This window comes from Hemitrygon akajei, chromosome 21 (assembly GCF_048418815.1).
Source record: "Hemitrygon akajei chromosome 21, sHemAka1.3, whole genome shotgun sequence".
Lineage (NCBI taxonomy): Eukaryota > Metazoa > Chordata > Chondrichthyes > Myliobatiformes > Dasyatidae > Hemitrygon > Hemitrygon akajei.
Window position 1 is genome coordinate 33,080,915 of NC_133144.1, and position 27,904 is coordinate 33,108,818.

Genomic DNA, 27,904 nt, shown 5'->3' on the forward strand with positions numbered 1-27,904 from the left:
AAATTGATAAATAAGGGTGAGGTCTCATGGTACTTGGAGTCACATGATGAAATAGGCTCTAGTCTGCATGATTTCCTCAAGGGAAAATCTTGCCTGACAAAACTGTTGAAATTCTTTGAAGAAATAACAAGCAGGATAGACAAAGGAGAATCACTTGCATTTTCATAAGGTCTTTTATAAGGAGCCATACATGAGACTGCTTAACAAGCTACGAGCCCATGGTATTACAGGAAAGATTCTAACATGGATAAAGCAATGGTTGATTGGCAGAAGGCAAAAAGTTGGAAAAAGGGAGCCTTTACTGGCTGGCTGCCAGTGACTAGTGGTGTTCCACAGGGTTCTGTATTGGGACCGATTCTTCTAATGTTATATGTCAATGATTTGGATGATGGAATCGATAGCTTTGTTGAAAGGTTTTCCTACAGTGGGAATGTCTAGGACCAGAGGACACAGCCTCAGAACAGAGGTATGTCCTTTTAGAATGGAGATGATGAATTTCTTTCGCCAGCGTTGTGAATCTGTGGAATTTTTGCCACTGGCAGCTATGGAGGTTACTAAGGCAGAGGCTGATAGATTCTTGTTTGGTCAGGACATGAAAGGATACAGGGAAAAGGCAGGAGATTGGGCCTGAGAGGAAAATTGGATCAGCCGTGACGAGATGATGAAGCAGACTCAATGGGCCATATAGCCTAATTCTGCTCCTATATCTTAAGGTCTTATGTTATCATTACTTATTTTACACCTCTGCATCATATTCTCATCCTTTCTCTCTATTGCTGTTAAGGTTTCCTCACCCGTACTCTCACCTCAGTATTTACTTGGTTCACCCAGACGTTGGTCATGGTTGATTCAGGGAAAAGCTGTGTTAATGAACTTGGCTCCCTCTTTCTTCAGAGCTGATAAAATAAAATAAATCCCACTCCTCCCACACTTGTCTTTGAGCCACACCTTTAGTTCACTGATCTTATTAATCCTATGCCAATTTATATTTAGTGATCCATAGATTATTATCTTAATGATTTTGAATTCTCGTATGGACCCTTGATGTTCCTATTCATTTAGCAGAATGCCCTTCTGTCCTATCTACTGTCTCATTGGTTCCCACATGGATCATGACAATTAGATGTTTCCCTCCCAGTCCAAGTTCCTGTTGTGCCCCTGGCAGATGTCCTTAACTTAGATAGTAGGCAGGCAAAGAAACCTTGAGAACTCATCTTCATGGCTGTATAGCACAACAATACTATTTGTTATATTTACCCCTATCACTGCCACATTCTTTTTGATTCTCTCTTGAATTCCCCTTATACCACTGTGGCACAATTTTCACCCTCTTTACAGTCTCTGCTGGTTTCTATATGGACTGCAAGGATTTCATACCTGTTGGACAAGTGAGGGGTTAGGGCTTGTCTAATACGTGTCTAAGGCATACCTAAAGCCTCTCAAACTCATAAGAGGTGTGCCTTTCTCTTACAACCTTGTGTCCTGTAACACCCTAATGGACTTAGTCTGGATCTTAAACCTTATCCAAAATTCCTTGAACTGCAGTCACTGCAAAGGTTAAAATAGTTTTCATTAACTCCCATATACAACAGCTGAAATACATCTCCTACCTTCCCATGCCTGAACAAATTTATTTATTAAATATAAAGCTACAGCTTTTGCTTTGCTTCCCTGAAGTCTCTTTCACCAAAGCTCAGGACACAAGGAAGTAGTTCCTGAAATTGTGCTGGAAATATCTGCAGTTTGGGTGAGGAGATGTTAAAAAAAGACATAGGGCAAGAATATGGTATGGGGTTGTGAAATGAATAACGACAACTGAAGAAGTAGATAAGGGCAGAAAGTAAGAACCTCCAAGTAAGAGAAAGTTAAAAAGACTTTGTCTAAATGCGGCCTACAGTTGGAACAGGATGGATGAATTGATGGTAGAAATAGAACATGGTTATACTCTATTAACCATTGTAGAGATGCGATTGCATAATGATCAATGATAGGAATTAATTGGAGACACAAGAAACTACAGATGCTGGACATGAAGGGAGTTGACCCAAAACATTGACCATCGACTGACCATTTACTTTCACAGGCACTACCTTACCCACTGATTTCCTCAAACATCTTATTTATTACATTGGGAGTTAAATGTCTGCATCATCTTAAAGAACCTCTTTATTTGAAAGTCAGCATCTCAGAACTGGAGTGTCAGTGTAGATTTTATGCTCTAATGAGGAAGTAGAATATCATGGGTATCTGTGTCAAGTTGGTGGCAGAAAATGACTAGCAAATTTCCAGGAATGCCAATGTTAGAAAATAAACACCATAGGGAGGATGAAGAAGCTTTATGAAGACCTTATGAAGAAGGTGCAGAAGAGGTTTACCGGGATGCTGCCTGGTTCAGAGGGCATGTGCTATTACAAGAAGCTGGATAAACGTGGGTTCAAACAACACACATAAAATGCTGGCGGAACTCAGCAGGCCAAGCAGTAACTATGGAAAATAGTACAGTTGATGTTTCGGGCTGAGACCCTTCAGCATTTTGTGTGTGTTGCTTGGATTTCTAGCATCTGCAGATTTTCTCTCGTTTGTGATAAACTTGGGTTGTCTTCTTCGGAGTGGCAGAGGCTGAGGGGAGATCTGATAGAGGTTTGTAAGATTATGAGAAGCATAGAGAGAGCGGACAGAGAGTATCTGTTTATCAGGGTTGAAATGTTTTAATATCAGAGGGTTTGCATTGAAGGTGAGAGCGGGTAGGTTCAAGGGGGATGTGAGGGGTAAATTTTTTACTCATAGAATCATGGAGGCCTGGAATGCGCTGCCTGGTATGGTGGTAGAGCCAAATACGTTAGAGGCTTTTAAGAGACATTTGGAAAGGTACATGGATGTAAGGAAGATGGAGGGGTATGGACATAGTGTAGGTAGGAGAGATTAGTGATTGGGTTTTTTGATTTGCTTTTTAGCTGGTTTGGTACAACATTGTGGGCTGAATGACCTGATACGCTGTTGTATCATTCTATTCTATTTTAAAATGATCAGGATTATCTATGACCATCTTCCTCTTGTTAATCAATCTGCCAAAACTTACGTTCTTCGGCTTCGGTAAAGGTCTGCCAGTTACAGCGGAGGAATTGTTTCCCTTTCTCAGTCAGATGAGTGTATTTGACAGCTCTGCAGAATGACAATGAAGGATTTCATCAGTATGTTTAAGCTTTTCACATGAGCACGGTGACTGCAAGACACCTGCTGGTTGGGAGGGGAGGCATGCTGCTTGAGAAAGAATTTGAAAGATTGCCATGTTTTTAATGAGGAACTTGATATAATTTCCAGTGATGGCTCAATTGATTGAATGCTATGCAGAGCAGAAGTGAAACTATTCTTAAAAGAGGGAATGAGATTTAACTGTTGGTCTGCACTGAACAAACTGACAGCAGCTGTACAGATGTTGTGGCTGGGCATTTTGGGGGTGAGAGAGAAGGGAGGGTTGTATGGGGAAAAGAGTTCAGAAGGATGAATGGGTTAGGTATGAGGGCTCCAGAGTTGAAGGTTAAGTGGGTGGAAGGAGGGTCACAATTAGTCACAGAAGGAGAGAAGGAGACACTCTAGCCTCTCATAACTGGCTCTCTTGAATAACAACTTAAACATGATAAGGAGTGATTACATGTATTTTCCCGTGATTCCTCTTCCACCTCTGACACCAACAGGTCCTTGTTCATGTACTGTTGAAGGTTCCAAAGTCACCCAAACCCCAGACTCTGCCATGTCGCTTTTTTCCTGATGATAAAGTAGTCTCCATCCTAAGTTCACCATGTTATATTCAGTGGCCACTTTATTAGGTACACTGTCCACCTGCTTGTGAACGCACATTATCTCATCAGCCAATTATGTGCAGCAACTTAATGCATAAAGGCACAGTCAAGAGGTTCAGTTCTTCAAAGGTTCAACTTAATGCCAGATAAATGTATGCAATATACATCCTGAAATGCTTTTTCTTTGCAAAACATCCACAAAAACAGGGAAGTGCCACAAAGAATGAATGACAGCTAAACGTGAGAACCCCAAAGTTCCCCCCCCCAGCTGCCCCCTCCTGCGTGTAAGCAGCAGCGAACAACAAAACCCCCCTCCCCCATTCAGATCAAACATCAGAATGGGGAAGAAATGTGACCCAAGGGACTTCGACTGGGGAATGATTGTTCGTGCTAGACAAGTTTGTTTGAATATCTCAGAAACTACTGATCTCATGGGATTTTTCTCTGCACAACAGTCTCCAGTTTACAAAGAATGATGCAAAAAACAATAAAGAACATCCAGTGAGCAGCAGTTCTGTGGGAGAAAATTCTTGTTAATGAGAGAGGTCAGAGGAGAATGGCCAGACTGGTTCAAGCTGATGGGAAGGTGACAGTGACTCATATAGCCATGTGTTACATCACTAGTGTGCAGATGGCCATCTGTAAATGTGCAACATGTTGAACCTTGAAATAGAAGGGCTTCAGCAGTTGACACAGAGGCGATTGAGCAATTTGAGGTTGCGTTAACTGAAACAGCAACCCATTATTGTGGAGTTAGCTGCATTGAAGTTAGTGTTCAATATTCACTAAAGACCAGAGTAGAGAAAGGGGACTCCACAGTACCGTGAAGACTTTTGGCAGAGAAATACTTATTCCACAAATTCTTTAAATACTTCTTCCAAAAAGATTGAGCATTGCCTTTGGTGTATTGGTGAGTTGTAGAATCTAGTTGAGGAGAATGTGGGGAAAATTAAAACAAAACAGGATCTATGTAGGATTAACGGAAATGGGTGGATGCTGATCAGTGTGTCTTGGTGGGTCAAAGGGCCTTTTCCTGTGCTGCATCTGTAAGGTGCCATGATTATACATGAAGTGACACATGGCACCAGCCTGCAAAAGCCAAATTGCACCTGGGTTTGGACTGACAGACTGATGCGTGGAAGATCACACTGGTGTTACACAAATTCCGCACAATGCTGTCTTTTCACTCCAACCAGCAATTACCGCTGGCATTCAGTGGTGCTGCCATTACCAAGTCCCCAGTCACCAACATCCTGATAAGTCACTTTGATCAAGAGCTTAACAGGAACAGTCACATAGTTACTGTAGCTACAAAAATGGGTCAGAAGTGGGGTACTTCAGCAAGTGAGTCCTACTCTGAACCCCCAAATCTTGCTGCTGTGTACAAAGCAAGAAGTCAGGGGCATGAAGCAACCCTTTCCACTTGCTTGCAGGAATGCGTTTCCAACTCTCTGGAAATGAGGCCCCATCTGGAACTAACACCCCACCAGCCAGCCAAAGCTCCATCATCAGTGCACAGTGGGAGGACTTTCACCTGAAAGATTGCAGAGGTTCTGTGAGGCCGCTCACCCCTGTATTTTCAGGGCGAATTAGAGGTGCAAAGTAAATAATAGTTCTGTCAGGTGACAGGCAGTGCCTGGCCAAGAAGCCCCCAGTGGTCAATCAAGCAGGTAAGGTGAGATTGGGCAAAACCACTCTAGCTGCTGCACGTACAGGCAGATCCCCTTCCTCCCGGGGGTTACGGGGTTTCTATCCTCTTGTACTCCCCTGCGGCACCCACTTTCTTGATCCCCAGAGTCAACCGTCCACCATGTCAGGAGCCCCAGTGCTCCACACGCTATACGTACAGGGCGCCGGGACCGTTACCGTTGTGGTTTCATCAGAGATTGGGACGTTGTAGTGCTTTCCAGGCAAATTCAAATAATGGCAAGGTCTGCGCTGGGGTCCAAAATGGCGTGCTGACCTCGGACTTTCAACAGCTGCCTCTGATTAACACAGCGCCCGTTTGCAGCCAACATACCCCCAGCCGCTTGCCCAGCTCGCCCGATTGAAGCGGACCATTCCGTGCAAAACGTTTGGAGATGGTCCTGTTGTTGGCAGGAAGGCGGCGTGCTGAAATTTTCGCGCTGAGAACCGGTGAGCGTTGGGGTAATCTGTCTGACCGTGCTTACCCGGATCCCCGTGAAACCCGAGGACTGAGTTTGTCATTGCTTCTTGCATCAAAATTACCGCCAGTCCAGTAACTCCGTGCTGCTAAATTACATTCTGTTTAAAAGAAGTGTAAGTCGCTTTGTCATGTGCATTTAAAATTAATTTGTGGAACGGCTGACTTTTAAAAAAAAATCACCCATAGATCCCACATCCCAGAGCCTGGACCAAGTATTCCCACTGAATTTGGAAGTGCACGTAGCACTTGGTTTTCGTTTCCCCTCCCCCTCGACCCCCTTCTCGGTGCCCCAAGAGTGTGCCTTGCTTCTGTCATTGCTTACTGCTGCTCTCGGTGCAGAGCCCCTAGCCAGCCCGAAGGAAGGACGAGGCAGAGATGAGTCTGTAAGCAGGAGGCTGACGTGTTGGGGTCGGGCTGGGTTAACTGCTGGGACTCAAACTCTCCCGCTCTCTGTTCGGGGAGAGCTCCGGAGCGAGCGGACGCAGAGCGCCGGTTCCTTATCCGCAGGACTGTGTTCTCGGGACTTTGTTCAGGTTAGTGGCAGGAGGGTTAGGGTTATATTGTCTCGCAGGAGGATGCGCGGGACAGTGAGGGCTGCGTGTCTCGTTGGGCTCCACCGCGATTGCACTGTATAACGGCGTAGCCTTGCGCTGTACTCTCACACTGCGCTAATTGCTACCAGACATGGTTCCTGCCGAATACAACTATTTTTTTACTCCTGGCTGTTCTTTCCTGTGGGGCTGAGATGCGGTTTGTTGGCGTCTGAATTTACTGCCGGCGTTTGTCCTTTGAATTCAGTTTAAACCAGTGAGTGGAAGAGTAACAGGACCGTGGGATGTCCATCCCGTGGTTGAAATGCAACCCCAGCCTGTAACTTCAGTTACTGCCGCGACTTTCGAGATTTTGAGGAAACCGACGTTCTGGCTTTAAGAAATGGTTTTAAAACGAGATCCCAGTTTATGATCAGCCTTTCAGCAACTATAGTGTTCTGCAATGTTCTTTCAATGCAGAACTTGCAATGAAAGTTTCTTTAAATAGTGATTTCCCCAGATGTATTTTGGAAAGAGGCCAGAGTGAAATAAAAACAAGCTTGTTCACTAAAGGGTTTTATGTGACAAGTTCTGTTTTTACAGTGTTATGTTCGGTAGTGTGTAATAAAGACTCCTGAAGTTTAAAAAATACTCCACAATTCTTCGCAGCCCAGATTTCGTGGAGCCGCTTTCATTAAATCACAGGAAGCCGGAGTGAAAGGTAAAAATCTGTAGTTAATCATTGTTGCTGCCGGGGACAAGCTGGTCGGAATGTTCAGGGGTGAAAACGGGTTGTCACTAAACGGTGACAAGGTAGAAAGCGGGGCGCTGCTAACTCACCCGGCCCGGAATCCGCATTCACGGACTCTCCTCGATGTATCTTTCCTGTTTAGTTGGACACCCACTTGCCTCAAATGCTCACACGCTTACCTCACTATCATCAAATCCAGCTGTCTGCTCTGTCTTCCCTATGACACGCTGTTGGTATTTAAATGCTCAGATTTGCAAAGACCGAACCGGCACTGAGCTCCTGTCGTCCCGATGGGAGCTCTCTGATTCTGCGGATGTGAAGGGTGCAGGGACGATGCAGAGCCTGAGGTAGCCGGCGGCGTGAGCTCGGCCCGAAGATGTCAGCATTTTTTTGGGTATATTTCGCTGCCAAACGCAGTCGACTATTAAACAGAAGAACGGGTCGGAGTTGAAAACCCGGAGCACCGAGGCAGTCCACTTCTGCTCTCTGACATTCTGCGTTGCCCATTGCTATGACTTCCTCCCCACCTTTTCCTCAGCGTGTCCAAGCTCTCTCGTCAATTCCTCGAGCCACATCAGACAACTGGGAGCCCTGCATTGTCACCGCGCTTCGATCTGATCACCTGCCAATTGCCTTGTGTAAATAGTTATGCAGTCATAATAAGAAATGCAAACAGTTTCTGCACCAAGCAATGTTTATTACGTTTCCTTGTCTTTTGTTTCGGAGTGCTCCACCTCTTTTGATAGTTTTATTTGTTCTGTGGCTGTAACACCCTGAGCTCTTCACTTCTCTTATGTGAAGTGTGTGTCAATAAATTCTTGGTAGGTGGGCAGCGTCTGTGTCCAAAACCCCTCCTGATAGAGTATTTTTTTGTTTCAGGTTTCCAGCATCTGCAGTTTATTTGATTTCCCTGGTTTTGCTCTGCGTTGAGGGTGCACAGTCACTGAATTGGGTGGGGCTGGAGAAGCGCGAGTTTTCACTGTCAAGCTGTGTACCGCCACTGTGTGGGTGTAAATCTTCAGCCCTATGCCAGGACGTGTGACATTAGCTGAAAGTTTGTAGGGTAGACCTTCATCCCTAATTCTTAAAAACTCCTCCTAGAATTGCACTGAATTGCCATGTTATTATAGGACAGGGATTCTCTTTTGTGTCTCTGATCTTTGCTCACATGGCGGAGTGGGTGTATGGTTTGAAAGCCTTGGGTTAATGTTTCTCTGTCTAACTGCTGGACTTCTGTTAAAGTTTGGCCAGCTGTCTCATCCTCAGTCCCATTGTCAGTTTGGTGATTATCTCTGGGCTATTTTAGACTGGACAAAGGTGCTTCATAAATGCCAATTATTTCCTGGAGAGAGTAGATTTACCTTGACTCTCTTTCCTTTCCCTTTTTCTCCATGTACTGTGTGTGTAACTGCGAATGTCTGAGCCTCCAAGAAATTTCTGCTTCTATTTGTTGGGGCTGAAGTATCTGGTAGGACCGCCCATCTTTGGACAGTGGCCACCATTGCAGCCAGTGCTTTAAATGTTCCATCTTGCGGAGTGTCATGAGCTATAGGCTGACTGCAGGCAAGCCCAGGAACATGCTTCTGAGTAACTGTAGGCCTCACCTTCTCAATGGACTGTCTGCTCAGCTATGCTCCTGTCAGGAAGTGATGACCTTTCACCCTGCCTCTGACATCACACACCCACAGACCCTGCTCCTCTTCCCCCTCCATTGCACTGAAAAAAATGGGCAACTTGTCATGTGAGGACTGCCTGTGGACAGTTAATCGGGCACCACACCATAAGCCGACAGCTGGAACTTCAGCTAATGGCTGTGGCAGTGTGCTTAATGAGCTGTCCACAAAAGCTCAGTTAAGGTGGCTGGAATGGTTTTCTAAACACTGATCAATACATGGAAGGGTTAATTTGACATGGCCTATAACTAGCACTTTGCTGTCATGTGTTTGCTAGCAGCAGGGTTGGGCATTGAGGCTTTGAACTTCCCACCACTCTTATCAGGCACTGAAATAATCCAGTAAATATCCACAATCCTGCAAACAAATTACAGTTTGAAGGGAAATTGTTAAGGTGTCTACAAACTAGTTACACTTTTTATTAATGGCTGGTCAGTTGAACAGTTCCCTGAGGCCCAGTTAATTGTGGTGCTAGGCTGATTGCCTGGATCTCTGAAGGAAATAGTCTGCTGATAAAACAGTATTGAGTTATTTCAAAAGTAATACATATATATCTTCCAGCTCTCCTATGCTTAACAAAAGGACAGGGAACAAATCCCTTCCTTCCAGTTTCCGCATGTGTTTCAAACATTAGACTTGTTGGCCTGCTCAAACTAAAAGAGCTGAGAAACCAATGCCAGGTTCCTCTCAAATGTGGCCATGATGTAATGTCTTGTTCCCTACACTCCCATATTTTTACAATTCTAGCTGTCACTGAAGTATCCCATGCATTGACCCACGGGTAGAGTGTGGTGCTGTGACAGGAAGATCTAAGCTTAATTTCTGGTTTGTGCTGAACCCAGGCAACAGTGACTGTAGAATTTTAGAGCTGTGGAAATAGATGGATGTTGTTTGGCCCATTGCTTTTGTGCTTTGCAACCTGAAATCTTGCTCACTTCATCCTTGTAGCTCAAAGTCTTCCTGTGCTACAAACATGAATTGCTCTGCTGTGGTGGGGCCTACATCTGCATAATCTTTTGGGGGGAGGAGAAGAATGGCCAGGTTTAATCCTCCCCCTCATTTTGAAAGGCTTCAGTGAGACCAACATTTGAGATGGAAATAAGTTTTTCTCTGTTTGGTACTCAGGTCAAATTCTTGTAGATGAGGCTTCTGAGGTAGTCTTACTTACAGGAATATATATTGGGAAGGGCAGATAGCAGTTGTTGGCTTATTGAGCACAATTCCTCTGTGTTTCCCCTTGGCACGTTGCTTTACAAACAGGTTAGATTGAAACTGATGGTTCCCAGGAAATGTAAAACTCACTTTTGAAATCAATCTGTGCATCAAGCATCAGTCTTGGCGCAGTATTGATGAATTCACACTTTGTCCAAGTACTGAGGCAATGCTGCCAGCACCACAAATGAATCTCTGCTTCCTGTCTGAAGCATAAAGGAGAAATCCTGGCAATTCTGTGCTCTCACATGGATTCTCCAGCACGTATGGATCAGTTCTCAGCCAGACCCCAGTGTTGTGTGGCAAGAGACTGTACAGTTCGAGGTTGGGATCATTCCGGACTCGACTGGTTAGCTTTGATTAAACCTTCGGGATCTTTCTCTTGAAATGGTCATTCTTCATGAAGTGCAGTATCTTTATTGCAGTGTCTTTTTTGATCATAGGATGTTCCAAAACACTTAACAGACAGTGAAGTCTATTCTGAAGTAATAATGTAGGGTTTGTAGTAGCCAATTTGTACACGTTTCCATAAATAGCAATGAGGATATTAGCCAGGACATCTGTTTCTGTTACTGAATAAATACTAGCCAAGATGCGAGGTGATGTTATTCAGATTAGTTTATGGAATCCTGTACTGCATTGACAGAACCAAGGTTAACATTTGACAGATGCCACCTCTGATGCTAAACTCCCTCAATGTGGATTGAACTCTGGTTCTCAAAGTACGGTGTGAATTTTATTTCTTGTGATCCTGGGGGAAGAAAGTGCCCCGCACTGAGCTGCAGCTACCATTTGTTCCGTGAATCGTTAGAGCCATCACAGCCAAGTTCACCACTGCCTGCCCCTGTATTTCCCAGTGAGGTCACTTTATACAAACCTTGGCTCCTGTACTTCCAACTTCGAAATGAGGAATGATTTCACTCTCTTAATTTCTAGTTCAATGCCAAATTGGGTACAGAAGGACTGGAATTACAATAAAGCAAGGAATGGAAAGTTATTTTGTCATTAAATGTTGCATTAGATTAAAATTTGTAGGATTGACTCCACTGTTGTAATCATTAATTTTCAGCACTAGAGGGTTTGGATACATAGCAATATTTAACATGCATCATAAAAAAAACAGTGGATTCTGGTGAATTGTGACACATCGGGCTCAATTAAGTGGCTGTCCCAATTAGACAAAGTTTTATGGAAATAGTTAAAAAGTATAAAAAGCCAAACTACCATTTAGTTGAATAACAATTTATGCATTAAAATGAAATATAGAACAAATTAGATAACTACTATTACCACTAAATACTATAAAACTGTATTAGTTCCTATGAGTGATCGACAGAGGAATTCATCCAGAATACACTGCTGTGTTCTTTTGAATGTAAATGAACAAAATCAGCGCAGACACCAAACGCAGATAATGGACTGTTTCATTGCAATCCTGCATAATGTCAAAATAAAAAAAACAAAGATGATCAGAATGACTGGTTTTTAAATCAGTGCCTGTCAGCCCCAATTGGTAATAGCACAAGCTGACGTTATTTAAACTGTTTGCTCTGCAGTGTCCAATGGGTCACTCCAGTGTATGTGAATGATGCTAGTTGGAAATGGTTTGGCACCAGTCCCCTATTCCAATTAAGTGGCTTAGTGTCCCAAGCAAACAAAGGGAATCTTGGCTATTTTCTCAATTAGGTTTTGCTCTTCAACAGTTGTCCCAAATAAGTGGCTGCCCCACTATATTTTGGCTAAAGTGGATATGGCTTTTTGATTCTTGTCTATTTCATACCATTCAATGCATTCCACTGCTGAGCAGCTGATGATGTGCCCAGCTAGTAATTCTACAGCAGAAGGGTGCATCTCCAACAGCATTACCTGGTTTAAATGTTCACCTATAGAATGTGTCTAAACGATGGGAAGTACCTTTTACCTCAAAATTCTTTTCACCATGGAAGTAGAAACTGTGGAAACGAAGGCATGTGGCATGCTGAGTGGAAGAGTCAGGAAATCACACTTTAATAATTGTGTATAAAACTCTGGTTAGGCCGCACTTGGAGTATTGCATTCATCACTGGTTGCCCATTACAGGAAGGATGTGAAGGCTTTGAGAAGGTGAGAAGGGTTTCACCAGGATGCTGCTAGAAGAAGGGGTTGGATAAACTTGGGTTGTTTTCTGTGGAGCATTGGAGGCTGAGGGGAGACATAATACCAGTATAGGTAAGGTTGACCTGGGGTAGAAATGTCAAACAGTGGACGACACACATTTACAGTGAGAAAGGGCAGATATTTTACACAGCGGTGGCTGTTGGAATGGCTGTTAGGGGAAACGGGTACGATACTGATGTTTAAGGTGTGTATATTTAGGGAATGGAGGGATATGGTTCATGTGCAGACAGAAGTGATTTAATTTGCCATCGAGTTAGGCACAGACGTTGTGGGTAGAAGGATCTGTTTCTTCTATATTCCAAAGTAGGTAGTTTGTCTTAAGCCCTCCTTGGTTATGCTCCACTCTAGGTGCTGAGGATGTGCTGAAAACAATCTGCTCTGTTTTGCCACAGCTGCTGACTGACCTCTCCCCTGTCTTCTAATTATTGAGCATTCTGGGTATTACCTTGTCAGTGATGCTGTGTTCCTTTCAATGTTTGTTTTCGCTAGAAGATCATTGCACTGGCAGCTTTACCCTTCAGCCAGGTACTTCACCACCCCTCCCAGCACCACATGAAGCTGAGTTTTGTTGGGTGGCTGGCTGCAGCCGTTTCAGCCTGGAGTCGACCACACTTGGCGCAGAGATGTCCTGCTTCATGACAGGATAGCTTGCCTTGAGTTTGATCACAGCCCATGTTCTGTTTCTCATCACCATTTGAAGTGGGTGCTGGAGCAGTAACTTGTTGTGGGATTACCGGGTGAGTGGGTGTGAGACCTGGACCAACTCCTGCTTTGGAATGGTCACTGGGCATTTGATGAGTGGCAGATCAAGGTGTAGCCCAAATGCCCAAACCATCCTGTGCACTCCCCCAGTTTTAGGCTGTGGAACACCCACACTGATTATTGCTAGGAGTTCTCGGTGCTCTTTCCCTCACTGTGCATAGACAACGAAATTCTACCCTTCCCATCCCAACTGAACCCACATCCCCTCACCGCGTCCCATCCCCCCAGGTGAGATGCTGCGGAATGCTGGCTCTCCATAGTGCAGAATGGGGACAGTGAGATGCTCGGGCTAAGCTCCAGTGTTAAGTTACTTTGAGATATGCTCTGACGTTGGTTAGCCTCTGTGAGCAGCAGCTGACGTGGCATGAAATGACAAATTGCGCTATGGGCTGCCACAGCTGGCAAATGCCTGTCCACCAATATCAGCTGTTCCTCTCCACCTCAGTGTGAATACCGCAGGGGCTGTCAGGAGGTTGGGGGGGCGGGAGGGGTGTGTGTGTGATTGCCACACGCAGATACTTTATTGTGGGATAAAGGAAACAGTTGCATTAAAGTTGGATTTTATTTGATCCCGGGACCTGACGAAATACTTTTCCGATAAGGAGGTGCTATTGAAATGTGGGCCATGGTGCAGAAGGATCCCACTGTGATAGAGACCTGGTGACCTGCCTCATTGGGGTTGCCTGAGGGATATGCCAGGCAAGGACGCTGCAGAGAACTTGTTGCTCTTTCGACTGGTGCTGCAGGAGGTTTGGCAGAATTCAGGTTTATTGTCACTGACATATGCTCTGAAATTAGTTGTCGTTGTGCAGCAGCAATACATAAAGAATAACTCTATCACAATAAGAAATATATAAAAATTATCAGTGAAGTAATGCTGATGGACCATTCAGAAATCTGCTGGCAGAGGGGAAGAAATTGTTCCTAAAACATTGAGTGTGTGTTCTCAGGCTCTTGTACCACCTCCCTGATGAGTAATAAGAAGAGGGCATGTCCAGGTGATGGATGGGTCTCCTTAATGATAGATGTCACCTTCTTGAAGCATCACCTTCTGAAGATGCCCTTGATGGGGAAGCTTGTGTGCATATTGGCACTGGCTGAGTCTACAATACTCCACAGTTTTTTCCAGCCCCCTGAATTGGAGCCTCCATACCAGCCACCAGCTACCTGGGTCTACCAGGATCAGCAAATGTTTCCCACTGAACATCCTACTGAAGGGTTCCCGTAGCAGTTCAGTGCTCCTTCCCTGCTCCCCCGCTGGGGCTGTGCTCCCTCCCTCTGCGCTGCACCATTGGGTGTGAACGTGCCATCTTCTGTCTCTGATGGGTTACCTTCTGGGCTGTGCTGACCCAGCACATTAAGATTATTGTTGTTGATACTGACTGTGGCTTCTGTTGTTATCTCTCTGTCCCACTGCACTCCCAGTGTGGTTCTGTGTTTTACAATACCGGTGAACTCCACATCTGTGATACCTGCTGTGGTTCCATTTGGGTAGCTCTGGATTCAGTTTTGAAGGTTTCCATAGTGGGTGACGACTCCCCCATGTAGAAATTCTCCAGTGCATTAGAGAGGTAGTAGGGTAGTTTGGGGAGGGGGGGGAAGAGTTTTTGCAGGTACCTGATCCTCTGCTCAGTGCTGGAGCCAACAGTTCCAGGATTGATCTGTATTCTCTTCACCTTGTCCAGAGCCCATGGTAGAAAGCAAGTTGATTGTATTGGGAGATGTTCCACCTGACGTCTGGGCTGAGGCAAAAGTGTGCTGGAACTTTCTGTGTGAGCAAACTACTCCGTGCTGTTGATCGGGGGAAATGCTACAAATCTGCAGAAGACCTTTTATAAGGACGAGTTTAAAATAAGAAGCCATGAATATAAAACATGAACACATTGTACTGAGCAGTCAAGAGAAACACCTTCCCTTACAGCTTTCTGTTTTGTGACATTTGTTGTCCTTCCCCAACTCTTGAGTTTTGAGAGTTAAGGGTCAATCACATTGTTGGGCCTGGAATCACGTACATTAAATGGTTAAATAGTTCCATTTAATATCATAGAAACATAGAAAATAGGTGCAGGAGTAGGCCATTCGGCCCTTCGAGCCTGCACCGCCTTTCAGTATGATCATGGCTGATCATCCAACTCAGAACCCTGTACCTGCTTTCTCTCCATACCCCCTGATCCCTTTAGCCACAAGGGCCATATCTAACTTCCTCTTAAATATAGCCAAAGAACCGGCCTCAACTGTTTCCTGTGGCAGAGAATTCCACAGATTCACCACTCTTTGTGTGAAGAAGTTTTTCCTCATCCTGGTCCTAAAAGGCTTCCCCTTTATCCTTAAACTGTGACCCCTCGTTCTGGATTTCCCCAACATCAGAAACAATCTTCCTGGATCTAGCCTGTCCAATCCCTTTAGAATTTTATATGTTTCAATAAGATCCCCCCTCAATCTTCTAAATTCCAGTCAGTATAAGCCTAGTCGATCCAGTCTTTCTTCATGTGAAAGTCCTGCCATCCCAGGAATCAATGTGGTGAACCTTCTCTGTACTCCCTCTATGGCAAGAATGTCTTTCCTCAGATTAGGGGACCAAAACTGCACACAATATTCTAGGTGCGGTATCACCAAGGCCTTGTACAACTGCAGTAGAACCTCCCTGCTCCTGTACTCAAATCCTTTTGCTATGAATGCAAACATACCATTTGCCTTTTTCACCGCCTGCTGTACCTGCATGCCCACTTTCAATGACTGGTGTACAATGACACCCAGGTCTCGTTGCACCTCCCCTTTTCCTAATCGGCCACCGTTCAGATAATAATCTGTTTTCCTGTTCTTGCAACCAAAGTGGATAACCTCACATTTATCCACATTAAATTGTATCTGCCATGAATTTGCCCACTTACCTAACCGATCCAAGTCACCCTGCATCCTCTTAGCATCCTCCTCACAGCTAACACTGCTGCCCAGCTTCGTGTCATCCACAAACTTGGAGATGCTGCATTTAATTCACTTGTCTAAATCATTAATATATATTGTAAACAACTGGGGTCCCAGCACTGAGCCTTGCGGTACCCCACTAGTCACCGCCTGCCATTCTGAAAAGGTCCTGTTTACTCCCACTCTTTGCTTCCTGTCTGCCAACCAATTCTCTATCCACATCAATACCATACTCCCAATACCGTGTGCTATAAGTTTGCACACTAATCTCCTGTGTGGGACCTTGTCAAAAGCCTTTTGAAAATCTAAATATACCACATCCACTGGCTCTCCCCTTTCCACTCTACTAGTTACAACTTCAAAAAATTCTATAAGATTCGTCAGACATGATTTTCCTTTCACAAATCCATGCTGACTTTGTCCGATGATTTCACCTCTTTCCAAATGTGCTGTTATCACATCTTTGATAACTGACTCTAGCATTTTCCCCACCACCGATGTCAGACTAACCGGTCTATAATTCCCTGGTTTCTCTCTCCCTCCTTTTTTAAAAAGTGGGGTTACATTAGCCACCCTCCAATCCTCAGGAACTAATCCAGAATCTAAGGAGTTTTGAAAAATTATCACTAATGCATCCACTATTTCTTGGGCTACTTCCTTAAGCACTCTGGGATGCAAACCATCTGGCCCTGGGGATTTATCTGCCTTTAATCCCTTCAATTTACCTAATACCACTTTCCCTACTAACATGTATTTCCCTCAGTTCCTCCATCTCACTAGACCCTCGATCCCTTACTATTTCTGGAAGATTATTTATGTCCTCCTTCGTGAAGACAGAACCAAAGTAGTTATTCAATTGGTCTGCCATGTCTTTGTTCCCTATGATCAATTCACCTGTTTCTGACTGTAAAGGACCTACATTTGTCTTGACCAATCTTTTTCTTTTCACGTATCTATAAAAGCTTTTACAGTCAGTTTTTATGTTCCCTGCCAGCTTTCTCTCATAATCTTTTTTCCCTTTCCTAATTAAGCCCTTTGTCCTCCTCTGCTGGTCTCTGAATTTCTCCCAGTCCTCAGGTGTGCCGCTTTTTTTTGCTAATTTGTATGTTTCTTCTTTGGACTTGATACTATCCCTAATTTCCCTTGTCAGCCACGGGTGCACTACCTTCCCTGGTTTATTCTGTTGCTAAACTGGGATGAACAATTGTTGTAGTTCATCCATGTGATCTTTAAATGCCTGCCATTGCATATCCACCGTCAACCCTTTAAGTATCATTTGCCAGTCTATCTTAGCTAATTCATGTCTCATACCTTCAAAGTTACCCTTCTTTAAGTTCAGAACCTTTGTTTCTGAATTAACTATGTCACTCTCCATCTTAATGAAGAATTCCACCATATTATGGTCACTCTTACCCAAGGGGCCTCGCACGACAAGATTGCCAACTAACCCTTCCTCATTGCTCAATACCCAATCTAGAATGGCCTGCTGTCTAGTTGGTTCCTCGACATGTTGGTTCAGAAAACCATCCCGCATACATTCCAAGAAATCTTCTTCCTCAGCACCCTTACCAATTTGGTTCACCCAATCTATATGTAGATTGAAGTCACCCATTATAACTACTGTTCCTTTATTGCACGCATTTCTAATTTCCTGTTTAATGCCATCCCCAACCTCACTACTACTGTTAGGTGGCCTGTGCACAACTCCCACCAGCGTTTCCTGCCCCTTAGTGTTATGCTGCTCTACCCATATCAATTCCACATCCTCCAGGCTAATGTCCTTCCTTTCTATTGCGTTAATCTCCTCTCTAACCAGCAATGCTACCCCACTTCCTTTTCTTTCCTGTCTATCCCTCCTGAATATTGAATATCCCTGGATGTTGAGCTCCCATCCTTGGTCACCCTGGAGCCATGTCTCTGTGATCCCAACTATATCATATTCATTAATAGCTATCTGCACATTCAATTCATCCACCTTGTTACGAATGCTCCTCGCATTGACACACAAAGCCTTCAGGCTTGTTTTTACAACACTCTTAGCCCTTATACAATTATGTTGAAAAGTGGCTCTTTTTGCTGTTTGCCCTGGATTTGCCTGCCTGCCACTTTTACTTTTCACCTTACTACTTTTTGCTTCTACCCTCATTTTACACCCCTCTGTCTCTCTGCACTTGTTCCCATCCCCCTGCCACATTAGTTTAAAGCCTCCTGAACAGCAGTAGCAAACGCTCCCCCTAGGACATTGGTTCCAGTCCAGCCCAGGTGCAGACCGTCCTGTTTATACCGGTCCCACCTCCCCCAGAACTGGTTCCAATACCCCGAAATTTGAATCCCTCCCCCTTGCACCATTTTTCAAGCCACATATTCATCTGAAATATCCTCCTATTTCTACTCTGACTAGCACATGGCACTGGTAGTAATCCAGAGGTTATTACCTTTGTGGTCCTACTTTTTAGTTTATCTCCTATCTCCCTAAATTCACCTTGTAGGACCTCATCCCGTTTTTTACCTATATCGTTGGTACCTATGTGCACCATGACCACTGGCTGTTTACCCTCCCATTCCAGAATGTCCTGCAGCCGCTCAGAGACATCCTTGATCCTTGCACCAGGGAGGCAACATACCATCCTGGAGTCTCATTTGGGCTGCAGAAACACCTATCTATTCCTCTTACAATCGAATCCCCTATCACTATTGCTCTCCCACTCCTTTTCCTTCCCTCCTGTGTCGCAGAGCCACCCATGATGCAATGAACTCAGCTGCTGCTGCCTTCCCCTGATGAGACATCTCCCCCAACAGTATCCAAAACAGTATATCTGTTTAGGAGGGAGATGACCTCAGGGGACTCCTGCACTACCTGCCTACTGCTATGCTGTCTAGTGGCCACCCCTTCCCTTTCTGCCTGTGTAGCCTTTACCTGCGGTGTGGCCAACTCACTGAACGTGCTATTCACGACTTTCTCAGCATCGAGGATGCTCCAGTATGAATCCAATCGCAGCTCCAGATGCTCAATGCGGTCTGCCAGAAGCTGCAGTTGGACACACTTCCTGCACACATAGTCGTCAGGGACACTGGAAGTATCCCTGATTTCCCACATGCTGCAGGATGAACAAACCACGGGGCCGATCTCAGCTGCCATGACCTACCCAATACTTGCCTCAACTTTTGAAACTTTCTCCTTTGAAAGAAACTTACCCGGCCTTACCTCACTTGGAATGAAGCTCGTCCTCAGCCTCTTCTTGTCGAAGGCTCTCGAGTCAAAGCCTCAAATCTCCACTCCTTCACTGGCCGCTTTCCACAGGCCGCTCCGCTTGAGGTAACCCTCTATTTATTTGTTTGAGCTTTTCAAACTGCTTGGTCACCTGACCTCGATTGCCCAATCAGCTGCTTCCTGCTGAGTCTGAGCTATTCAAATCTTGATATCAGAGAATGTGAACAGTATAAAACTTGAAATTCTTGCTCTTGCGGACATCCACGAAACAGAAAAGAACCCAAAGAATGAATGACAGAAAAATATTAGAACCCCAAAGTCTCCCCTCCCCTCTCTCATGCACAGCAGCGGCAAAGCATTACCCTCTCCCCTCCCCCCACTTGTTCCATCAGGAAGTATCAGCCCACCCCCTCACTACTCGCTGTGCAAGCAATAGCAAAGACTCCCCCACCCAGCACCCCAAAGAGACCATGATCTAGAGTCCCTCAAAAACTACAGTCCATAACCCAGCACTTCGATATGCCGCAGGCTGTCCCTCAATAACGAGGGAGAGAGAGGTATCACTCCACAGCAAGGGGGAGACCCAACTGCTGTGAAGAACCACAGTTTGAGTGCAGCTGTAGGTCATCAACTCTGACAGAACCCCAACCACCTTGAAAAGGAAAGAAGAGACATTAAAGTGGGGAATTTAAGCTGTTTTGCAGATGAACTTGAAGAAGTCGCCCTCTGACAGCTTTTCTCCTCTGAAGAACATTAATCAACCGGATTGGCTTTTACAACCTTCTACTGGATGCATGTTGATTCCTTTAATTCAAAGTCCAACATTTAAATTCTAATCACATGTAGATACTTGAATTCAAATCCTCATCAGCTATGGTAGGATTAGCTGGTGTGTCAGGATGCTTGTCCAGTAAATTAGCCACTAGGGCATGTTACTGGACTGTGCCTGGCTTATGGAATTGGCTAATATAAGGCACTGATGTAGTTAAGATTAGGCTGGGATCATGAGTCAAACATATTCTTAAGCATTGGAACATACTGTTTTCTCACTGTCTGCATGTGTTTGAATCGTGATCCATTTGGAGGACAGTCAGATGTTACTTCTGGGTGTTAAAATTTCAGTCTGGAACATTCGATTGGCATCAAGGACTTAGAATTTCGACATATAAATAGTCGGTGTGCTGTCTTGTAATTGAGCAGTACTTTGCAGTGCCTCAATGGAATCCTAAAATATTTATACTGTTGGAGATGGGAGCAGAGAGATTAATAGGGAGACATGAATAAATAGGATGGAAGTGTGAGGGCCAGTTTGTCCCCAGCATGTTTGTCTGCTGTAAAGTCTGAAGTAGTCACAGCAAGATCAGGTTAATAAGAAGAGAGTCATCTGCTTCACAGCATCAAGTTTTGGGGTTGTTTGCCCCAGAAGTTGGTTCATCGTGTCTCCTGTACTGAGTAAGCTGAGAGAGCCAGCAAGTATTATAAAGTTGCCCTCTATGGCACCTCCTGACTGCAAATGTTGCATGAAGTAGGGTGGGCTTCAGTGACTGTCTTGACTATACAAGGAGTGTCTGTCTGAACAGGGAAGTGAACGGCCAGCGTGTGTGCGAATGTATCCCAGCATGAGGAAATACTTTCAGTGGAAGAGCGTCTGGGAATTTTAAATGCTGGAGGGACTCTTGGAAGCGGAGAAATATATTCATCCACTAAAGCCGATATTGTCTCATGAAAGCAGCAGGTAGATATGAAAGGGGGGCAAATCTGGCATGATGAACTGGTCTTGATGTAGAGCTTGGTTAATAATTATTAACACTAAAGATGTTGTCATTATTGCACCAAGGAATCATGAGGTGAACCATAACCAGTGTGTTAAGTAATAGGCTGCAGACAGGAGTGGTGAAATCTCCAGGTATTAGTGACAGATTTTGTAGGAACAGTCACCAATGTCAGTAGAAGTGCAGTTTTTTAAAAATGCAACAATATTTTGAACAGATTTTATAAATTGCAATATGTGGTGGCAGAGGTTTATATAAAAGAAAATCTACCTGATTCTTTAATATCAGTCTTGTCATGGAGACAAGTTTTTTGGTATCTATGCCTCATGAGTTGGTATAGAGCAGGGTTCCCAACCATTTTTTATGGCATGAAACCTTACTATTTGTCGAGGGGTCTGTGGACTCCAGGTTGGGAATCCCTTGTATAGAACTATCAGCTTATTTCTCTGCTCCAAAGAATAGAACCCAGTCTCCTCATAACTGAAACATCCTATTCCAGGGACCCTCTTTCTTCTGTATCCTCTAGCATTATCATATCCTTCCTATAGTGTGGTGACCAGAACTGCATGCTATACTTGTGCTGTGATCTATCAAATGTTTTATAACATTGTACTTTGACCTTCTGGCTCTTGTATTCTCAGCTCCTAATTATGAATGGTGGGTGTGACAGCATTGGGCGACCAATGAGACTTAAGCACTAAACACAGAATCGTTTGGATTGAAGGAGTTTGAGATCAAGGTAGAAGAGCAGCTGGAAAGTAAATTCAGTTGAGATAAGAGCAGATAAATAGTGTAAACATTGAAATATTTTTAATATGGCCAAAAATAATTGATTAACTGGAACAGCAAGATTGGAAACTTCAAACTTGATTCCTTTCTGGGTTTGGAGTTTGACTCTGTGTTGACAAACACAGTGTGAGGTGGTTGGTTTTGTTTGTCATTACCAGGGTCTGTAATTCCTATGCATTGTCTCACAATGTGACATGAAGCAAATGGGGTGTTGTGTATTATTCTGGACTCCCAAGATACTGAATTCTCCAGTCTTTTTAATGGATTTGGAAATGGAATTGCATTAAAGGATTGGTTTGTCCGACCTGAAGATGCCCAGGTACTGGGGAGATTACCTGGAGCACTCTTCCTTTCCAGAGCAGCTGAGTGGTTTGTCAGTGGCCAAGGGAGTCAATTGCCTTTTGCCCTTGACCTTGTTGGTGAAATCACTGATGCACCAGGTCACTGGGAGCTGTGTTCTCCTTGTCTGTGCACTGGTGTGTCTCTTGCTATTCAGTAACACCGTTCTGCTGATGCCTTGCAGCACACTGAAGCCAGTGATTGGCAGGAAGGCTCGGGTAGTGTGACCCTGGCCTCAACTGTTCACTTTGTAGCTCTTTTGGTTGAGGGGGTGGGGGAGAGAGTGAACCTGATGAACATCGCCAGTATCATTGCCAGTTTATACTCTTGGCCAACAAGGTAGAGGTGCTTCTCAAGTGGGATATGGAGAAGGTGCAGAAAGGAGCTGGCACGGGATCAGCCCTGAGCTTGATAAATGGTGGAGCCCAATTGAAGGGCTGAATCGCCTCCTCTACTAGCCCTTGTGCTTCTGGCAACCAATATAAAGAAGCCACAGGTGGTTGTAATGTATTTTAAAGTTTGCTTAAATAATTATTTTTATTTTTTCTAACTCTTGTACACTTGCAAGATGGAGATGGAAATCTGGTCATGCTTCTTAGCTGTATCCTTTTACTGGGCCTGAGGCTCTTCCCCAGCATGTAGGACATGGATAGGTAAGGTGTCCAAAGTTTCCACATTAATCATCTCTAAAATAAACAAAGTTTCATTATTGATGGGCAGGACAGGTGAGTCCCAGGTGATGGATAGCAGCCCATGAGCCAAACCTGGCCAATCAGGCCTGGCTGGGAACTTGCCAAGCTTGTCATTGGACAGTGAGCAGAGAGGCAGCATGGAAATGAGCCCTTTAGTCCAATGAATCTGCGGCGCTGACCTAAGTAATGTTTATTAGCCTCCCCATATCCTAAAACCACAAGCTGTCAGGAAATCATGGGCAGATCCAATCAGATGATTTGGTCCCAAGTAGTACTCTTCACGGCCCCAGGATCCAAAATGGCTTACTTTTGAAATGTGATGTAGTTGATGGGTCAACCAAGTTGAATGTAGGAAACTCCTATAAATTGCAACACAAAATTGAGCAGTTAAATTGTAAATTGGACGTTTGCAGGATGCTGCTGGTGGTCCGCACTTTGGAAAGTCACGTGACTCAGGAGCTGCAACTTGTGCCAATCTTTTACAAGTTTAACATGATGACATGGACTTAAGCATGTGAAGGGTTAAGTTCACCAAGAAGCAATATTGTGTACTTTAGATCAGATTACGATCCTTAATTTGAAATTATTCTCTCCACACTTAATGATTTTCACCTATGAGAGACTTTTCCTTTGAAGTGTGTGTGTGTGTAAAATAAAGGCATGATGTTTATGATTGGGAATGAGTTCTCAAATCCTTACCCAGGAATGGATCACAAGTTCAAAACCGTAGATTTATTCTTAAATTAAGAATTTGATGGGATTCCAAGAACTGGATGTGCCTGGGATACGGGTAGTGTTGTGACAGTACGATTTGATCAGTCAGCTTTTACATGGTAAGAATTTGAACTCTTTTTGAAATTAAAAAGAATTTCAGTGCTTTAGCCAGTGATCTTCACAATAGCCTTTAGAGAGAAAAATCAGCTTTCTTTTTTTTAATCACAAGAAGAGAACATCTGCAGATACTGGAAATCCGAGCGATATAAACAAAATGCTGGAGGAACTCAGCAGGCCAGACAGCATCTAGGAAAAGAGTAGTCAACGTTTCAGGCTGGAATGTGGACTGCACTCTTTTCCTAGATGTCTTTTTTTATTATTGGTACATTTAACAGTTTCAGCATAAAAAGATTAGGTTTTAAGATAAGGAGTGTATTGAATAGTGAAGTTCCCTAGGCCGAATTGCCTGAATTTCCTCCTTATTTTTTTTCCATGTTTACAAAACCATTTGATTGCAGTCTGAAGTGGTCTGGTAAGAAATATTTGCACCCATAATGCCCTTGTCTCCTGACTCAAACCTAACATCTCCTTCTAATCTCTTGAGTTCAGTAAGCAAGTAAGCTGTTGGAGAGACCTACTGTACCTGACCCTAGCAATGTTGCCAAGGGTAGTAGATCTGTCCTCAAGAGACGGTATATTGTTTGGGGCCTTGGCTGTGTTTGGAGCTGAACCTCATTCTGTTAACAGGTTTTCTGCCCTGCTTGATCCAGCGATTAAATTCCAAGTCCCTATTTGCTGCCATGATAAGTGCATCCACATCTGCGCTTCCTCTCCTGGAAACCATATAGGTAACATGTCTTTGTTATTTATAGAGTTGACAATTTTAACCACCCTCCTGGCCATACTCTCTCCTGCCTGCACCTTAATTACCATCAAATTCTGTTCACTCACCAATCTCATACATGATTTCCACTGACTCCCAAGCCTTCAACACTTGTTTTTTTAAAATTCTCATCCCATTTCATATCTCTCCTGTTTCCACCCCTGTGCTCTCCTGCCTCTGTTTTCTCGTTCATTATGTTTCGTGTCGAATGACATGGGCCACCGTGGTCATGATTAGTTTTGGCAATTTCTTTCTGCAGAAGCGGTTTGTCGGTGCCACCTTCTGGGCAGTGTCTTTACCAGATCGGTGACCCCAGCCATCATCATACTCTTTGGAGATTGCCTGGCGCCAGTGATTGCATAACCAGGATTTGTGATATGCACCAGCTGTTCATATGATCAACCACCATTTACTTCCATGGCTTCATGTGACCCTGGTCGGTGGGGCTAAGCAAGTCTACACCCTCCCCAAAGGCTGTGCCCCGCCACCCAGTTGCCTGTGTACTCTTCTCAAATTATGAGCTTCTGCACATTTCCAACTTTAATTGCTTGACTTTTGGGAGCCGGAACTTCAACAAACTAGCCTTGAGCCCTGGAGATCCTCTAAGTTCTTGTTCTCAGACAAAAGTGCTTCTTGTGTTCCTCTGTCTTGTTAAGTTCTCTTTCATAACTTTTTTTGAAGTGATGTGATTCTTTGTGCTAAATATGTTATGTAATTACAAGTTGGCCACTGACAGATGAACTTTCTCTCATGTTGGTATTGGCTATCATTCGAGTAGCAAAGTATGGGGAAGAGATGGGGTAGAAAGGACATACATCCCTCTGCACCGTCTCTAACCCTAGGTCATCTTGAACTTTCCTAGTATTGGTCCCTGCACAAAAAAAAAAGCAAAAGTAACTGCACAGCAAACTGCCCCTGGGGTAATTTCCTTATTTCTAAATATAAATTAGTTAGATTCTCAGCCATTAATTGCTCCCTTGTTTATAATCTCATTGCTTCCAGTTCCTGTATCTGAATCTGAGCCAGGATATCTGCATTTCCTATGCTGCAATTACATTCTTTTCAAATACATTCAAATAGATTCTGGTTAACGGTGACATATTGGGACCAGTACATTTTTGCCCAGGTAAGTAGCTGCCCCAATTAGCTTAAGTTTCATGGAAATAGTTTAAAAAAAGGTATAAAACCGGCAAACTGAGTACAAATTTTTAAAAATGAAGTACAGGGCACATTTGATTACTACCAATGCCACTGCACTATTATAAAACTGTGTATTAGTTCATAATGCTTATGGAGTAATTAAGCTATGTCATGTTCTAAAGACAAAATCGGCACAGACACCCAATGTAGTTAATGGATTTCCAACATAAAATGCTGTTGATAATTGCAATCTTAATTTTTATTATAATGTTCAAGATGATTGTCGATACCTTCAAATTCTCTGTACTTTCTAACTTGTTGAAGTAGTGAATTCATTTCATTTTCACTCCCAGCCTTTTCTGGCATCTCCAAGCCTGAATGCTTGAAACCGCAGTGAGTAAAACAGTTCCAAATTGTCTTGCTTCTTATTTCTCGCCAACTATTAGTGCCAAAAATCGCTGCTTCGTGAACATAAGCACATGCAACTGACACTGTTTAAAAACTGTTTGCTCAGAGAATGGTGGTGTGTCTAATGGCCATGCGACTGACAATATCAGAAACTGTTCAGTAACAGGTTCCTGTCCCAATTAAGCAATACAGTGTCCTAAATAAACGATGGGCTCCTGGCTATTTTCTCGATTAGTTTTGTTCTTTAAGAGTTGTCCCAAGTAAGTGGCTGCTCTGATTAATGGATGTTCCAATTAATTGGAATCCACTGTACCTAATTGGCTGTGAAGTATTTTGGGGTTGTCCAGGATGCTAGATAAATTTAATCTAGATGCCTCCGTCTCTTGGATTCTTATTCATCCCGTAGTATACAGAGGTTTTAGCCAAGGTCGCTGTTCTTGCTGGTTCACGCAGCAACAGGTTCTTGTTTCCAACTGAGGAACTGAGCTGGGCTGTGTTATTCTCCTTCCTACGCACGAGCAGCACTGCAGATCAAAATATTTTTTCAAAGTGAAGTAAACCCTGACCAAACTCTGAAACCTTCAAAACATTTGGGGAGGAACGCTCATGTAGCTGCTAGATCTCCGTGTTCCATTGGTTCCTGGAAATCTTCAGCCATTTTTTTAGATTGCTGCTATTCTGCTTCTGTATTCTCCTTGACCCTGTCTCTGGTGCTGTCTGTGTGGAGTTTGCATGTTCTACCTGTGACCACCTGGGGCTTCCTGCTGGTGCTCTTGTTTCCTCCTGCATTCCAAAGATGTGGGTTGATTGGCCATGTTACACCTAGTATGGCTGAGTGATAGAATCTGAGGGCAGTTGAGAGGAATATTGGAGGAGCAAAATGGGATTGCTGTAAACAACTGCTTGATGGCAGTGTAAACAACTGTATGAATACACTGGACAACAAAGATTTTGCGCCTTGAATACCTTTAGGTGTATCTTATGAATTTTGGGCTACTGATCATGAAAATCACCATGAAATTTCCCTATCACACCATTTTTTGAAATCACTTATGTTTATTATTTCAATTCATAATTCAAGTCAATTAAAATGTTGCCTACAATGTAAGTTGGAAATTTTCCTATCTTGTCCAGGCATGCTTAGGTGGTGCGGCTGCTGCATGGCAGGACAGGTTTTAGTAATAATTATTGGGTTCAGGACTGTAAGGATGGTATTTGCTATCACCAGGCACAAAAATTTCTATGAAGGATTTTGATATTTGAGACAGATGCTTCCCAGAATAACTGATGCCAAGATTTATGCCAAGTTGGTCCATAAATCAAACAGGTCATCAATGACAGGCAATTTGAAGAATTTCTAGTGGGACCAGAGAAAATCAATTGGAAGGCATTCAAGGAAGTTGTTGAAATTTTTCTCAGCATCTACAGAGCACCAAACTACAAGCTTCAAGCATATAAAACCATGAAATGCAACATGTCACTAAAGATTCATTTTCTGCATTCCCATTTAGATTTCTTCCCTGCAAATCTGGGTGCTGTTAGTGATGAGCATGGTGAAAAGTCTCACCAGGACATTGCGATCGTGGAGAAAAGATACCAGGGCAACTGGAATCCATCAATATTGGCAAATTATTGTTGGACACTTAAGTGAGAAGCCTCAGACACTGAGTACAAATGGAAATCATTAACAAAATATTTTTAACTTAGTGGGACTATTGCAAGGCATCAGCACCATTATGCAATTAAACAATAAGAGTTAATTTGTTGTTTCTCCAAATTCCTACATGATACAAGTAGACTGAAATTATATTTGTGTTCATCTTCAAGCAGTCTATCATAAACAAAAAAAATTATGAGGAAGCAACACTTTTAAAAAAAGTGTTTTGTTGTCCAGTGATATTTATATCTCCTTTGTCAGTAGCTATGAATTTTGCCAACACTCGAACCTAATTATTATTTCATAGAACATAGAAATTTAC

General features: G+C 43.6%; 1 protein-coding gene across 46 annotated transcripts in view; it reads left to right on the forward strand.

The window, feature by feature from the left end:
• LOC140714198 (sorbin and SH3 domain-containing protein 1-like) overlaps positions 1-27,904 on the forward strand; it is a 394,119-nt gene that overhangs the window by 189,833 nt on the left and 176,382 nt on the right. For 5 of the 46 annotated variants that reach the window (XM_073025129.1, XM_073025148.1, XM_073025149.1 and 2 more), the window contains exon 1: positions 6,357-6,500. The exons of 2 other annotated variants lie outside the window; for them this stretch is intronic. Coding sequence is in view for 35 of the 44 variants with exons in the window: in XM_073025142.1 (XP_072881243.1) it covers positions 20,850-20,923 (74 nt within the window). In the remaining 9 variants the exon portion in view is untranslated. Of the gene's footprint in view, positions 1-5,799; positions 5,937-6,061; positions 6,081-6,356; positions 6,501-6,812; positions 7,219-20,465; positions 20,924-27,904 lie in introns of those variants that run through there. 39 more of the 46 variants (XM_073025144.1, XM_073025124.1, XM_073025128.1 and 36 more) reach the window with 22 other exon arrangements.